Source organism: Drosophila tropicalis, unplaced genomic scaffold (assembly GCF_018151085.1).
Source record: "Drosophila tropicalis isolate 14030-0801.00 unplaced genomic scaffold, ASM1815108v1 contig_443, whole genome shotgun sequence".
Classification (NCBI taxonomy): Eukaryota; Metazoa; Arthropoda; class Insecta; order Diptera; family Drosophilidae; genus Drosophila; species Drosophila tropicalis.
This window is the reverse complement of record NW_027172907.1, coordinates 1,492,187-1,504,993: the sequence shown is the minus strand read 5'-3', so window position 1 is coordinate 1,504,993 and position 12,807 is coordinate 1,492,187. Positions and strand designations below refer to the sequence as shown.

Below are 12,807 nucleotides of genomic sequence, written 5' to 3'. Positions count from 1 at the left end.
TATTGTTGCAGCTGCCAACCGGAAAAATTGGCACATAAAAGAAAACTAAAACTAAAAAACAAAGCACAAAACGGAATCAAAAATTAAGAAGCAGAGACAGGAGAGAAAAAAGAAAGAGACACAGAGATAGAGTGAGAGGAAAAAAAACGCAAAAATGGCAAAAAATAAAAATAAAGTAAAATAAATAAAAATAAAATGCAGAACTCAAGAAACAAAATTGAAATCTAGGTGATTTAAAACTCATTTTAACTTAGGAGAAAGAAGGGGATAAATTAAGGGAGAAGGGCAACAAGGCAAGTAATAGTAGGCAGACACAGGAAGGAAGCCAGGAAGGAGCAAGTAAAAAGGATTGAGGAGGAGGGGCGGGAGCTGCTGGGAGCGATTGGAAGTGGGCGAAGTGGGTACAAAAAGGAAGGAGGGATTGGATACAAAATGGCTGCCATATTGGATTAAAACTAAAATACAATTTAATACGTATGAAATAAAATATATACATATGTATACATACATATATAAATAAATGGATGTGAGTATACATTTAGATGCAAGTAAAAATTGCAGAGTCGAGAAGTAGAGGTATGTAAATTACATAAAAACAAAATGTAGCTGATATACATATATACATACATACATATATACTACATTCATATATATGTGACGTATATACATACATATATATTTATTTGTACATACATATGTACATACAAACGAACAGTTACCGAGCAATGCCACACATACACAGCAACAACAACAAGCTAAGACAAACACACACAAACACAACAAAATACATATATATATACAATATATACATATATATGAATATATATATATGGATATGTACAATCTATATATATACATCCGCACATACATCCATACAAATGTCTATATATTTGTGTGGATACAAACGGACACGCAGACATTGGGATGATGAAAGGTGGGCCATACAGCGGTAATCGGTGGGGAGCAGGGAACGCTATAGCATGAATGGCGCGCGGGGTCCGGCAGGGGCAATAACGCCGACTACGACATCGACGACGTTTGGCTTTTGGGCTGACTGACTATGACTATGGCTATAGCTATAGCTCTCTAGCTATAGCGGCATGGTGGAGTACCAGAAACGCTGAGTACAGAAGGAGCGTGTTTTTTTTTTTTTGCGCGTTCTTGTGTGTGTGAGTTAATTCAATTGTGTGTGTGTCTGTGTGTGTGTGTGTGGGGGGGTTATTGGCAAAAGAACAATGATTGAAAACAGTTTAAAACTTTTATTTATATTTTCATTAATAACATATTTTGCCGCAACTTACACCAAAATTTACATTTTCCCACAAGTCTCAACAAAACAAATGCCACACACAGGTTGTTGTTATTGTTTGTTTGTTCGTTTGTTGTTTTCTCCGTCAGTTCTTATGAATGGCAAAACAAAACACAATTTTTTTTTGTTATTCTCCGTTTAACAGAAATTTTCCTTTTCATAGAACAAGACACAAGCAAAAAAAAAAAAAAGAATTGGAAAACGCTGAGACCGAAAACGCGGACACAAACGAACGACGAACAACAAGAAGAAAGACAAACTGGAAATGTGTAAAGCGGAAAAGCAAAAGAAAAAAAAAGAAGAGGAAGAAGAGGTAGAGGGAGAGGAAAAAACAGAGTTGTTTTCAAGCAGCCGGGAGCAAACAGAGTTGTTCACACGTCGTTTATCGTTTATCGATAATAACATGTATAGTAGGAAAATTCAAAATGCATATTAAAACAAAAGTAATAACAATTACCAACTAAATGTAACAACTAGTTCACTCTCTATTGCTATTTAGTTTGATTAGTAAAAGACACCTAAATTAATTTCAAAAAAACATGTCTTTTTATTTAGAGTATATGTAAGTAGCTAACCCGGTAACACCTGAGTGAGTGAGTTAGTTGTGTAAAAGATGGGGAGCGAGAATAAGAGAGAGTAAGCAACTAGAAAATTTTGCGCTCAAAAATAGCGAATATTATCAATGCATATGTGTGTGTGTGTGTGTGCGTATGGCGTGTGGGTGCTGCACATACTTGCATACATGTATGAATATATTTGTGTGTGTGTGTGACTGCCATGTGAATGGGATGGAATGGCATGGCAATGTATGGGAGGAGGGAGAAAGAGAGAGAGAGAGAAAGAGCGAGCGAAAAAAGAAAAAACAAATTTGACAATTGTACGCGCGCCACGAACGAAATGAACAAAACAAAAATGAAACGGCATTGCTTCGTTGTTGCTTTTGCCGGCGTATTGAAAGATGACGGGTTTTTTGGCGCTACTTCTGCCTTCCCCAATAGATTTTTAAAAATTTAGGCACGCAAAAATTTAAAGAAGATAAATAACAAAAGTATAAGCAAAGTATGTTGGATAAATGTCGATACCGTTGATGGGTAATTAAACTAAGTTACAGATGAAGACTAAAACGCACACTAAAATTCAGACACACACACATACATACATACTATTAGCCAAAGCGTCTGTAAGTTTTTAAACTGTATACTCATCACGATACTTTTTGCTGATGCTTCTTCTTCTTCGTCTTTTTCCAACTTATTTCAGATTACGTTTGCCTCTCTGTCGCTCTCATGAGCTATATATTCATATATATATATATATATATATGTATGTACATACATACATACAGACAGCCATACAAACACGCATACATACATATATGTATATGTATACATATAAGTAAATATGTAAGTGTGTTTCATGTCAGTTTGTTTGTATGTGTGTGTGTGTGTGTATGCGAGTTTGTTTGTCTGTATATGTCTCTGTATATATATATATATGTGTGTGTGTGTTTGTGTGAGTGTGCGATTTGGTCTATATGCAAGTACAAAATTTGAAAGTAACCCGCTTCTCACCCCCGTTGATCGGCAACTGGTAGGAAGTTTTTCGTTATTCATATATATGTATGTATGTACGTATACATATGTACATGTTTGTATGTCAGCACTTTATATATGTATGTATGTATGTAAATATGTAAGCATGTACATATGTATGTATGTACGCTGACTGTCTATGTACATATGTATGTATGTATGTATATGGTCAGAGTCATCACCTACTCTGGGCTACGGCTTTAGTTGGTCTGGGTTCATTAAAGACCCAAAAAAACTATCGTTATAATATTGCCCGATAACAAAATCATTTTCATGTTATACATACACGTGACCTTTTGGCTCCTACTCATTTATATTCTGTATGAAGGATATTCTTCTTCTTCTTCCATTTTAGGGTTACAACAACAACCATAAGAAGAAGAAAACAATTTTCTCTGTGCAAATTGTGTCGAAGAAGAATTATCCACACAAAGTGGAAAGGGAGTTGGGGGGAGAGGAGGATGAGGAGCATAGGTAGTGGCAACCCTAAAGTTGGAGAATACTTTTATCTGACTTGAGAGTTTTTCGTTTTTGTTGTATGTATGTATGTATTTCGTATTCTTCTTTGAAGTTCTACTACTAAGCACAATTCTTGCCATATCGGCTCAATAAAATGTAGATATAGTATGTATGTACGTACATATGTATCTACATATATAAAGACATACATTCATATGTACATACGTACGAAATAACACGCATACATACATATGCGTATGTAGGTACACATGTATATACATATATACATTATGAAACCCAACCTCAAATATGTACATATGTATATAGGCACATACATATGTACATACGTATATAGGTACATATGTACATACATAGGAATGGTACATAATGATGATTCATTAATCTGGATGAGTCATTGGATCAAATATTTCACAAATTGTTCAACAATTCTAAAGATTCAAATACGGTTTTAAGAATTAACTAATCTGATATGCCAATATCCAGTAAGATTTTTCAATAATTTTATATTTCGTCTATCTATCAGTCGCAGAAGAATTGATAACTATGTCTACTTAAATCCCATAAATATATGTACATATGTATGTACATACATATGTACATGTTTTCGCTTATCTAGAGAATCATAAAGTTTCAACAAAATGACATACAATATACAATATATCGCACCCAAAACTCCCAGAATTCTCAGATACTTTAATCGTTGTAAAATTTAAGATAAGAATATTATGGCTTATTTAGAGCACATGGGAGTGCGAAAATTAATAGTTCGGCATAGATATCAGATCAGTTTAAATCAAAAGTTGTTTAACTAACTTGCTGCTATGTATGAATATCTTAGGCCTAGGTATAGAACTCTCTATCAATACTCAATCTACTCATCTAATTCATCATTCTGTCTCACTCATTTTGACATTGCCATCAATATCCTGACTGAATTAAGGATTTTAGTCCTTTTCTTGCTTAATCAAGTTTAATCACACAGTTGAAATCTAAATACATGTTCATCTTGACGAGGATAAGCCTTGAAAACTTTTATGTATCTGAGATGTATAGCACGTGATTTGAATATCTAAATGGAAAACTCAATGTGGATAACATTAATGCGAATTATAAATCATTTTAAGTTAGCTTAAGTGAAATAACATCAGCTTAGAAGCTGTGATATATGTATGTATTCTATCATTATTAATAATTTGATGTACAATTTAAATAAAGCTTTCTATCGCCTTGTGAATAAAAAATTAGGTGAGGGATTGGATTGAATAAGTCTCAATAGAATTGATTAAACAAAGTAGAGTCTAAGAACAATTATTGAGATCAACATTAAATAAACATCTAGAGATAGGACTATTGCGGGTTAAATTAACCTAATCAAACCAGATTGAAATAAAACGTTAATTCTTAAAGATAAACGCTAAGTGTATAGATATGCTTATATATTTTCTGTGTTGTTAACGTGTTTAACTCATCTGATCAACGTTTTGCCTTCTTAACCTTGGAAAATGGAATTCTTACTGACACTAAACAACTAACCTACATCAATCAAAAAAACAATTTTTAGCAAAAGATACGAATTGAAAAGGATCAATTATTAAAATCAATATTAATTGATGACACAATTGAAAAATTGTACAACTAAACTAACAATTTCTTGTGGAAGGGAAATAAGGTGAGGTCGGCTCATGCCTTATTCTTACCCCAAATTCCTTCTGCTGACTTAATCCGATTCAGCTTCGTTATCCTCTTCGTCCTCGTTGAAGGATAGTTTATTGGTTGCTGCTGCGGGCTTCGAGGATTTTTTGCTGCGTTTTTTATTAGAGTCGGTTGTTGAGGATTTAGATGCGGACGTTGAAGTTGCTGATGACGATGACTTCTTTGCTAGCTCTGGGTCCTTTGTGGGCTTATGACGTTGCTTGAAGACAATGGGTTGGTTTAAATCTGCTGGTTTTTCGGCTTCCTCTGGAACACAAACCGTGAAAATGTATTGATCATTGAAAAGTGCATTCAATTAATAATTTATACACACACGCACACCCACACACATACACTCTTAGATGCCGGCTGTCCCCACTATCCGTTTTTTGCACTGTCCTCCCCCTATTAGAAAAAGATATTTTTCACCCATCCACCCGCTAACCACTGACCCCACCACTTTTTCCTTCCACTCTTCCCATTAACGTTCCTCCACGTCGCCACCGCCGCCGCCTTCGTCGAGCCACTTGGCCTGCTCTTTACTCGCTTATTTTGTTCATCATTGTCTCTTCTGCCTCTTTGCCTGCTTCTTTCTTCTTTACTTCTTTTATGCTTCTGCTTCGTTTATTCTTTTACACGTTTTCACCCGATTTTCTGCGCGCGGCAACAGCAGCAGCAGCACCAGCAGCCACAATGTAGATGTGTTGGCGGTGGCGGGGGTAACAGCGGCGGTGGCGGCGGCATCGGCAGCTGTTGTTGGGTCGCCGTTATTTTGTTAACTTCTTTGCCGGCTGCTTTATCATGCTCTGCGCTTTGGCTCTGATTTTCATCACATGCTCTGGCTGTTCCCCCCAATGAAAATGTCAATGTGTATGCCTTGGCCATTGTCTAAGTGTGTGTGTGTGTGTCGAAGTATGTGTGTGTGTTGGTGTGCGGAGGGTGCTCCGCTGGCCACCTTATTAAATTGCAAAAACCCTAATCTTGGCCAGAAATGTCAGAAGAATCAGGCAATAGTGGGCAATGACAGCAGCAGTAGAGGGAAAATCGTCATGACAACCCATTTTGGCCATTGACTTTAAATGAAAGGGCCTGTAGGCGGCAAAGGGAGCGAAGGGGGCGTGGTAGAACTTCAGGAACAGAGCACCATTTTCGAGGTTAGAATTGAAGTTAAAATCGAATTTTCACCCACAAGTCAAAACAAGCAAAAATGCACTTGCAACATTTTATTTTTTGTTCACCAATATTTACACGCACCAAAAGTGAATTTCCCAAAAGTGGATGCAATTTCCCGTTCTTTTCTTTTTTGATTTGTTTATTCAAATTTTCATTTCACAAAAAATTCAATTGTAAAAAAAAAAATGCAAAACACACACACGCGCATTCATACATATAGCATATATGTATGTACATATATACTATATATATATGTATATATAGTATAGGACAGACGCGTAGAAACGACAACCGACGCTCGATTCTGACTCAACTGAACTGAAAGCCAAACTGCCACAGACGATAACTACATCCTACCTACGCACACACACACACACATCCAAATAAACACACACACATACACACACACCGACGCTTGGGCTCAAATATACATACATACATATATATAAGAGCGGCATATGTCTGTCTGTATTTGTACATACCTTTTGCTATGCGCTGCTGCTCGATTGCCACCTCCTCGGCGGTAAGATCCCCACTCTGCAGGACAACAATTTGCGGCTGCTCGTCCTCACGCTCCGGCCTTTCGTTTTCCTCTTCACCCAAATCGTCGTAGTCCGGATCCTGTTCGAGTTTCTGGCGCTGTAGTTTTACAAATATATATATATATGGGTTTTAGTTTAGTTTATTGTGGGCGGCGGGGGTTGGTGGTGCTGCGTGTATGTAGGTCTGAGCTGAAGCAGTCTCTTACTTTGGTGTCGACGGTCGGTCCTTCTTTATAGCCAATTTCCGCTTTGAGTTTAGCTAGAAAGCTGGGTTCCTGTGGCTTTACATAGGTTATATTGTTACGCTTGGACATAGCAGTAAAAACATTTATTCGAGATCAATGCGTAACTTAAGAAAATTAATAAAAAACTTAATTCGCTTCTATACATTTGTTGTTTTGTAGTTTTCGTTTTGCGACAATGTGTGGCAACGCCAAAGTCCCGTAAAGCTGCCAGATTTCCAATAAGCCGATACTTTTCGATAATAAATCGATAACAACATGTCAATTTTAATGTTCTCACATTGTCCAGCACTGATCAAAGTTACTATTCCCAACACTAATGCAAAATATCGATAAATTTCTATATCGATACATCGAATTGGCGCTAAATATTAAAATTTTAAATTTCTGGCGCCACAAATATGGCTTCCAGTTTATCCATCAACTTTTGGTTTAAAAAGTTATTAGTTTTTTTTTTTTTTTAAACTTCACAGTTAGAAGCTGCTTGCCACTATGGGGACTCATGTCCCTTAACTCATAAAACTGTCCCCTAACTTTCAAATTTTCCACTTCACCTGCAACGAAATTGTGATCAAAGCTGACAGCAAAACAATACACAACGGCATTCATCAACGTCATTGGATGTCGCATACAGAAGACCAATCCCCACTATCTCTTCCCATCCCTTCACACAACCAATATAATAAATCATCTGTAAATTGATTTCCAAACTTCGACAGCCAACCAAAAATATAACCAAGCGAGGGGGTTTGCTGAAGAGCAGAATCAACAAACAAAAAACAAAAAAAATCAACTTGGGCAAACGTTATGAGCTACTGCATGACATCACTTGGGAGCATATGCTGGCTGCTGCTGCAAAAAAAAAAAAAAAAAAAACAGAAAGATAGACCAACCCAACTCTGGCAATTGCATCCTGGCACGCGCCATGTGAATCGAAGTTTTGTGCAGTCCCTAAACTAATATCAAATTGATAGCTTTTAAATTTGATTTCGCGTCTTATCACCAAAGCGTACAACAAATAGCTGCAAATGGAGTCAGCACTTTTTCGCCCACCACTTGATCCCTGTGTCATGCATTAAATATGAGCAAAGCATTTTATGAGGCAGTTCAACGTGGCGTATACTTGCTCTCTTAGTTGCCTTACTTTTTTCACCTATTTTTTGGATTACCTTTGTGAAATACATTGAGTGGCCAAGTCAAAAGTGTTTCAGCCTTGGTTAGGAGATTCTTTTTCTTTATTTAGTTTTTGTGCTTCTCTGGTTTTTGTTGTTGCCTTTGTTGTTCATGTTTTTGTTGAGCTACACAAATCGAGAACTCTTGAGTTTTTCTGGTTATCACAAACTGCATCCGGCGGCGTCACCGTTGCTGTCGCCGTCGACACTGTCGTCGTAGTCACCGTCGTCGTCGTCTTCATCGTGCATATGTAGTTCGAGCTCGTTGCTCGGTGGCAGCAACGCACAGTGACCAGATTTGCCAAAAATGACAAGTTATCTGCAACGTTTAAAACAAACATTAACATTAATTTGAAAAATAAAATCGCAGTAGGTTGAGTTAGTCGAAAGTCAAAAATCTCGAGTCGGCCAGTATCGTGGCAAAGTTTTTCCACATAATTTTTTAATTGAGCCGCTTCGAGCTCTACTAAAAATCCTCCTTTACAGTCATATGGACTTTAAAAGCTCAAAAAAGTATGCAATAAAATTCTATACTCAATTCTTAGATGGAAAAGTGTAAACACTTTTGAAATTTGAATTACACCAGCAATATACCGATTTCCGACCACTGTGCGGCGTATGCATGCAACTCGGCTCCTGGCATATTCGCCATTCAGATGCTCGACAGCATTTGGCGCGTGCAGTGGTGGTCTCGGTTGGAAAAGAGTTTTTAAAAGAAGATTCTAAAAACAATCAGGCGGCATTTCATATCGAATTCGTTGAAAATGTTAAGCGTTATGTGAGTCGCACTTGCGCAGTGACATGGGAAGAACATAAATAGAACTTTGAAGAAACATACTAGAAATCTCCTCATTGTATGTGTTTTTTTTTTAGTTTTTTTTTTTTCCTGTGACCAAGTGATAAGCTCTTATCCAACATAAAAATAGAAAAACAAAAAACACTAAGCAAAGCCCAGTAAGCTAGCTTCCGTCTTGATAAAGAGACCTTCAATCAACACACTGCCCGGCCATGGCACGATATTTTTACCAAGCTCCTGCTGCTACGGTGGTGTTAGTCCTCTATGCTCTATGCCTCATCAATTGGAGTCATGCCACTCCATATTGTCCCGCCGGATGCAATTGCTTTCAACGAACGGCTCGCTGCATTAAAGCTCGTCTAACCGAAATACCCCAAGTTCCGAGGGATACCCAAGTCCTGTGAGTATCATTAAATATCCTCTATTGTCCTGGTGTCAAAAAAGGCTTAAAAAGCGCTAACATAATACATTTTTATCTTAAAAATTTTGCGTTCTGTTGAAAGCAGTTTACAACCAAAATGTTTCAGAATATTTTGACGCGAGTTTTCTGTATAAAAGTTTCTCATATGTATTTCTCTGAGAAACCAAAGAATATCGTTTGGTTGTGAGTCTGTTTTTTTGAAACCATGTTAACAAAAAGACATGCTGCTGGCGCCGAAGATTACTTAATGCCGGATTATCTCCAATTAAAGTTTAGAATTTTAATTCTGGTTCAGACCACATATTCAGAATTTTTGAAGTTGTTTTGGACATGTGAATGTGGTCAGGACCAGAATGGTCCAAATCATAATTTGGTTTCCGCTTTCCGTGAAAATAAAGATCATGTTTGAGTTTTTTTTTTTTCGCTCAAGTCCTTGTTAAGTATATGCCGCCGTTTTAAATTAGCAATTTTGAGTTTTAGATTAACAGAAGTGAGAGGCAGAATACTTCCAAAAGGGGGATCATTTATTTTCTTTCAGTGATGCATAAATCACACTTCTAACACAGACACACAGACAGAAAAAAGTTGACTTTACCCAAAATCCATAAATTAGTTTTTAATGCTTCGCAACGAAAGTTGCCAGTTGGCGTTAATTTGAAGCCTGCCATTCCTATCTGCCATCTATGCAACCACCTCGCATCCCCACCCCCCCACAAAACAAACTGCATGGCAGCTTCTCTGCTTCTAGCCAACCCCTGGGCATCCCCGGTATGCTTCAACCTCTATCTCCAATCTGCGTGTTGACTCAATTAAATGGATGTCGCCGCCGCCTAACCGAGACACAGAGACACTGCCATAGGCAGTGGTGGAGGCGGAGGCGCAGGCAGAGAGAAGAGAGAATACAGTTCTCTCTTTTGGGGATTTGTATATTTATCGCGAAATATTTGCATGCATGTGGAATATTTTACTGACATTGCATTTATTTTGTCCTCCCATCCCTCCTGTGCCCCACCAAAAAACTTCACCTCTCTCTGTCAACCGAAAAATGTCAGCAGTTTTCGCATGAATTTTTCGGCGGAGATTTTTGCGCCGGAATGGATGACGAGGAGTTGAAGCAACACAGAAGGAGTCTGATGATGACTTGGCAAATGTTTGTGGAACATATGCATATTTATATAGGCCGTGGGATGTGCAACGACTGCAACGATTCTGGTTAAAAACGCTAAGAAAAAAAACACACTCGCACACATTCCTCTGGAATTTTTGTACAGAATTCAATTTGAATCGAAAGTTCTTTTTGGCCCCAAACGAAGATGTATCGAGCCACTGCAACAAATGTGGGCTCTAACCCAACGATTTGTCATGATCATCATGATTTACTAAGCCATTTTATAAGTACATGCAAATCTAATCGACTTCGCAGATGCTTTCAGTCAGAATATTTAGGTAAGATACAAAAATTGAATAAGTAATCACACGCCACTTCAGCTAAAACGCATTTAAGCCAACTCCGAATTAAAAGTTATCCTTAATCTGAAAAGTTATTCTAAAACTTTTCCATTAAGTGCCTCTTTTAGTATTAAGTCTCGAATAAAGGTTTTTCTATTTCATTCTCCTTTACCATGTGAATACAATTCATTACACAAAATAATAAAAAAGAATTAGACTGGAATTCTCAGCTGAAGTCTAAACTCTATAATCAACATAATAAAGGATGTAATGAAATCAAATGAAATTAGTAATTGCGTTCAGAATGCAAAAAGATGTCTAAACCTTTGTCAATAAAATCAAGTATTGTAATCCATTTGATGTTAAGCCGATTCAAATTTATTTTATTCTGTATTATTCTGTTATTCAATTCATTCATCTTATGTGGACATACAATCTATAAACATATCTTATCAATCGTTTTTCTTAGAGTTCCTGTAGAAGGAAACTGTTAATTAACCTAATTACATTGTAAATGGATTGACAATCTGGCAACGCTGAACGATTGATGTACTGCAAGTTGTATCATACAATGTAATTAATTTCTATTCATTAGCAATGAAAGGTAGTTAAAATCCAAGCCAAATGCGACTTGCTTTTAACCCAGTACTTAAATTAATCTTCATTTTTGTGTAAGGTGGAAATGGCTGCATAATTTATAATGCCTTCCGAAACAACTATCTAACTACATATATACATACATATGTATGTGTGTGTGTGAACAACAGCAACACAAAAATTGCATTCTCAACTTTTTCCATTCTTATTCTCATTCTCATTCTATCACTCTGATTCCCCACTCTCATTTTGATGATGCTGATTCCATTTTATTTCGTAGCCGAACCGTTGCACACTTTTTAATTAATTTGTTGTCAGACAAAAGTTTTTCATATTTTCCTACATTTAAACACATGTTTATATGCAACACATATTAGTCTCCGTGTGTGTGTGTGTGTGTGAGTGTGTCTGTGCGTTTGTGCAAAATTTTTGTTATTTATTTAAATTTGAACATTTAACACACAAATTCCCCACACATTTCTCATTCTCATATTCTGGCCATACATATGCTCCGAGTCTAAAATGAATTTTTCTGAAGAGGAGCCCTGCAGGAGAAGGAGGACGACCAGTAATAGTAGACGGTAGACCAGTAGACGGTGGGATAAAAACAAAACATTTTTATGGAACTCGAACACATGCCTTGATCTTCCTGCTGCGCCTCAGCCCCCCCCCGCCATCGCTCATGTTCACTCGGATTAATTTTATTAATGTGCACGAATTTGTTTACAATTTCTGTTTTTTTTTTTTTTTTTCGTTAGTTTTCCCCACCCGAAATAGTCCATGGAACGGGTGATGGGTTTTGGGGAAAAATGTGTGAAAAATATTTATGTTGTATTTCCCCGGAGCGGCATTTGAAAAAGTAAAAAAGAAAAACAGAAAAGTCAAGCAAATAGTTTGCTTTACATATCCAATTAAATCAAAATAAATTAAAATGACTGCAAAATTGCATCATTGACAAACAATCATTCAAAATATTTCGTCAAAAAAAAGCCTATAATTAGTTGCAGTGAATTGTGGTGATCTGTCAATGTCAATTTGTTTTACTGTACCTAACTATCTTTATATCTATCTATGGTCTATCTGGTAACCTTAAGTCGATTACCGTTTTGGTAATGTGGCAACGCCAAGGAGAAGACCAAAACAAGGATACGCACAATTTTTCAAATCAATTATGGTTGATACGTACTCGTTTTTCGGGGGACTCCTTCAGTTTTTTCCAAATTCATGTGATCCACTTTCTTGCCAAAAAGAAAAAACAAAATGAATTCCAACAGAAAAAGTTTTCTCTTTCCATTTTATGGCTCCTCCGCTTAGCCAAAGCCATACTTTTTTTTGGTCCTTT

The 12,807-nt window shown here is 36.9% G+C and overlaps 2 protein-coding genes across 2 annotated transcripts in view; one reads left to right on the top strand and one right to left on the bottom strand.

Moving 5' to 3' along the window:
- Positions 1-5,098: 5,098 nt before the first annotated feature.
- On the bottom strand, positions 5,099-7,214 carry LOC137573732 (uncharacterized protein KIAA1143 homolog). Its single transcript, XM_068285746.1, has 3 exons — positions 6,995-7,214; positions 6,729-6,885; positions 5,099-5,340 (listed from the first exon to the last, which is right to left on the bottom strand). Exons 1-3 carry the CDS (start codon positions 7,100-7,102, stop codon positions 5,099-5,101), a joined length of 507 nt encoding a protein of 168 aa, XP_068141847.1. The 5' UTR covers positions 7,103-7,214.
- Positions 7,215-8,882: 1,668 nt separating this feature from the next.
- The window catches only part of Pxn (Peroxidasin), a 31,827-nt gene continuing 27,902 nt past the window's right edge, over positions 8,883-12,807 (top strand). The window contains exon 1 of the mRNA XM_068286543.1: positions 8,883-9,398. Coding sequence (XP_068142644.1) covers positions 9,211-9,398 — 188 coding nt within the window. The 5' untranslated portion in view covers positions 8,883-9,210. The remainder of the gene's footprint in view (positions 9,399-12,807) is intronic.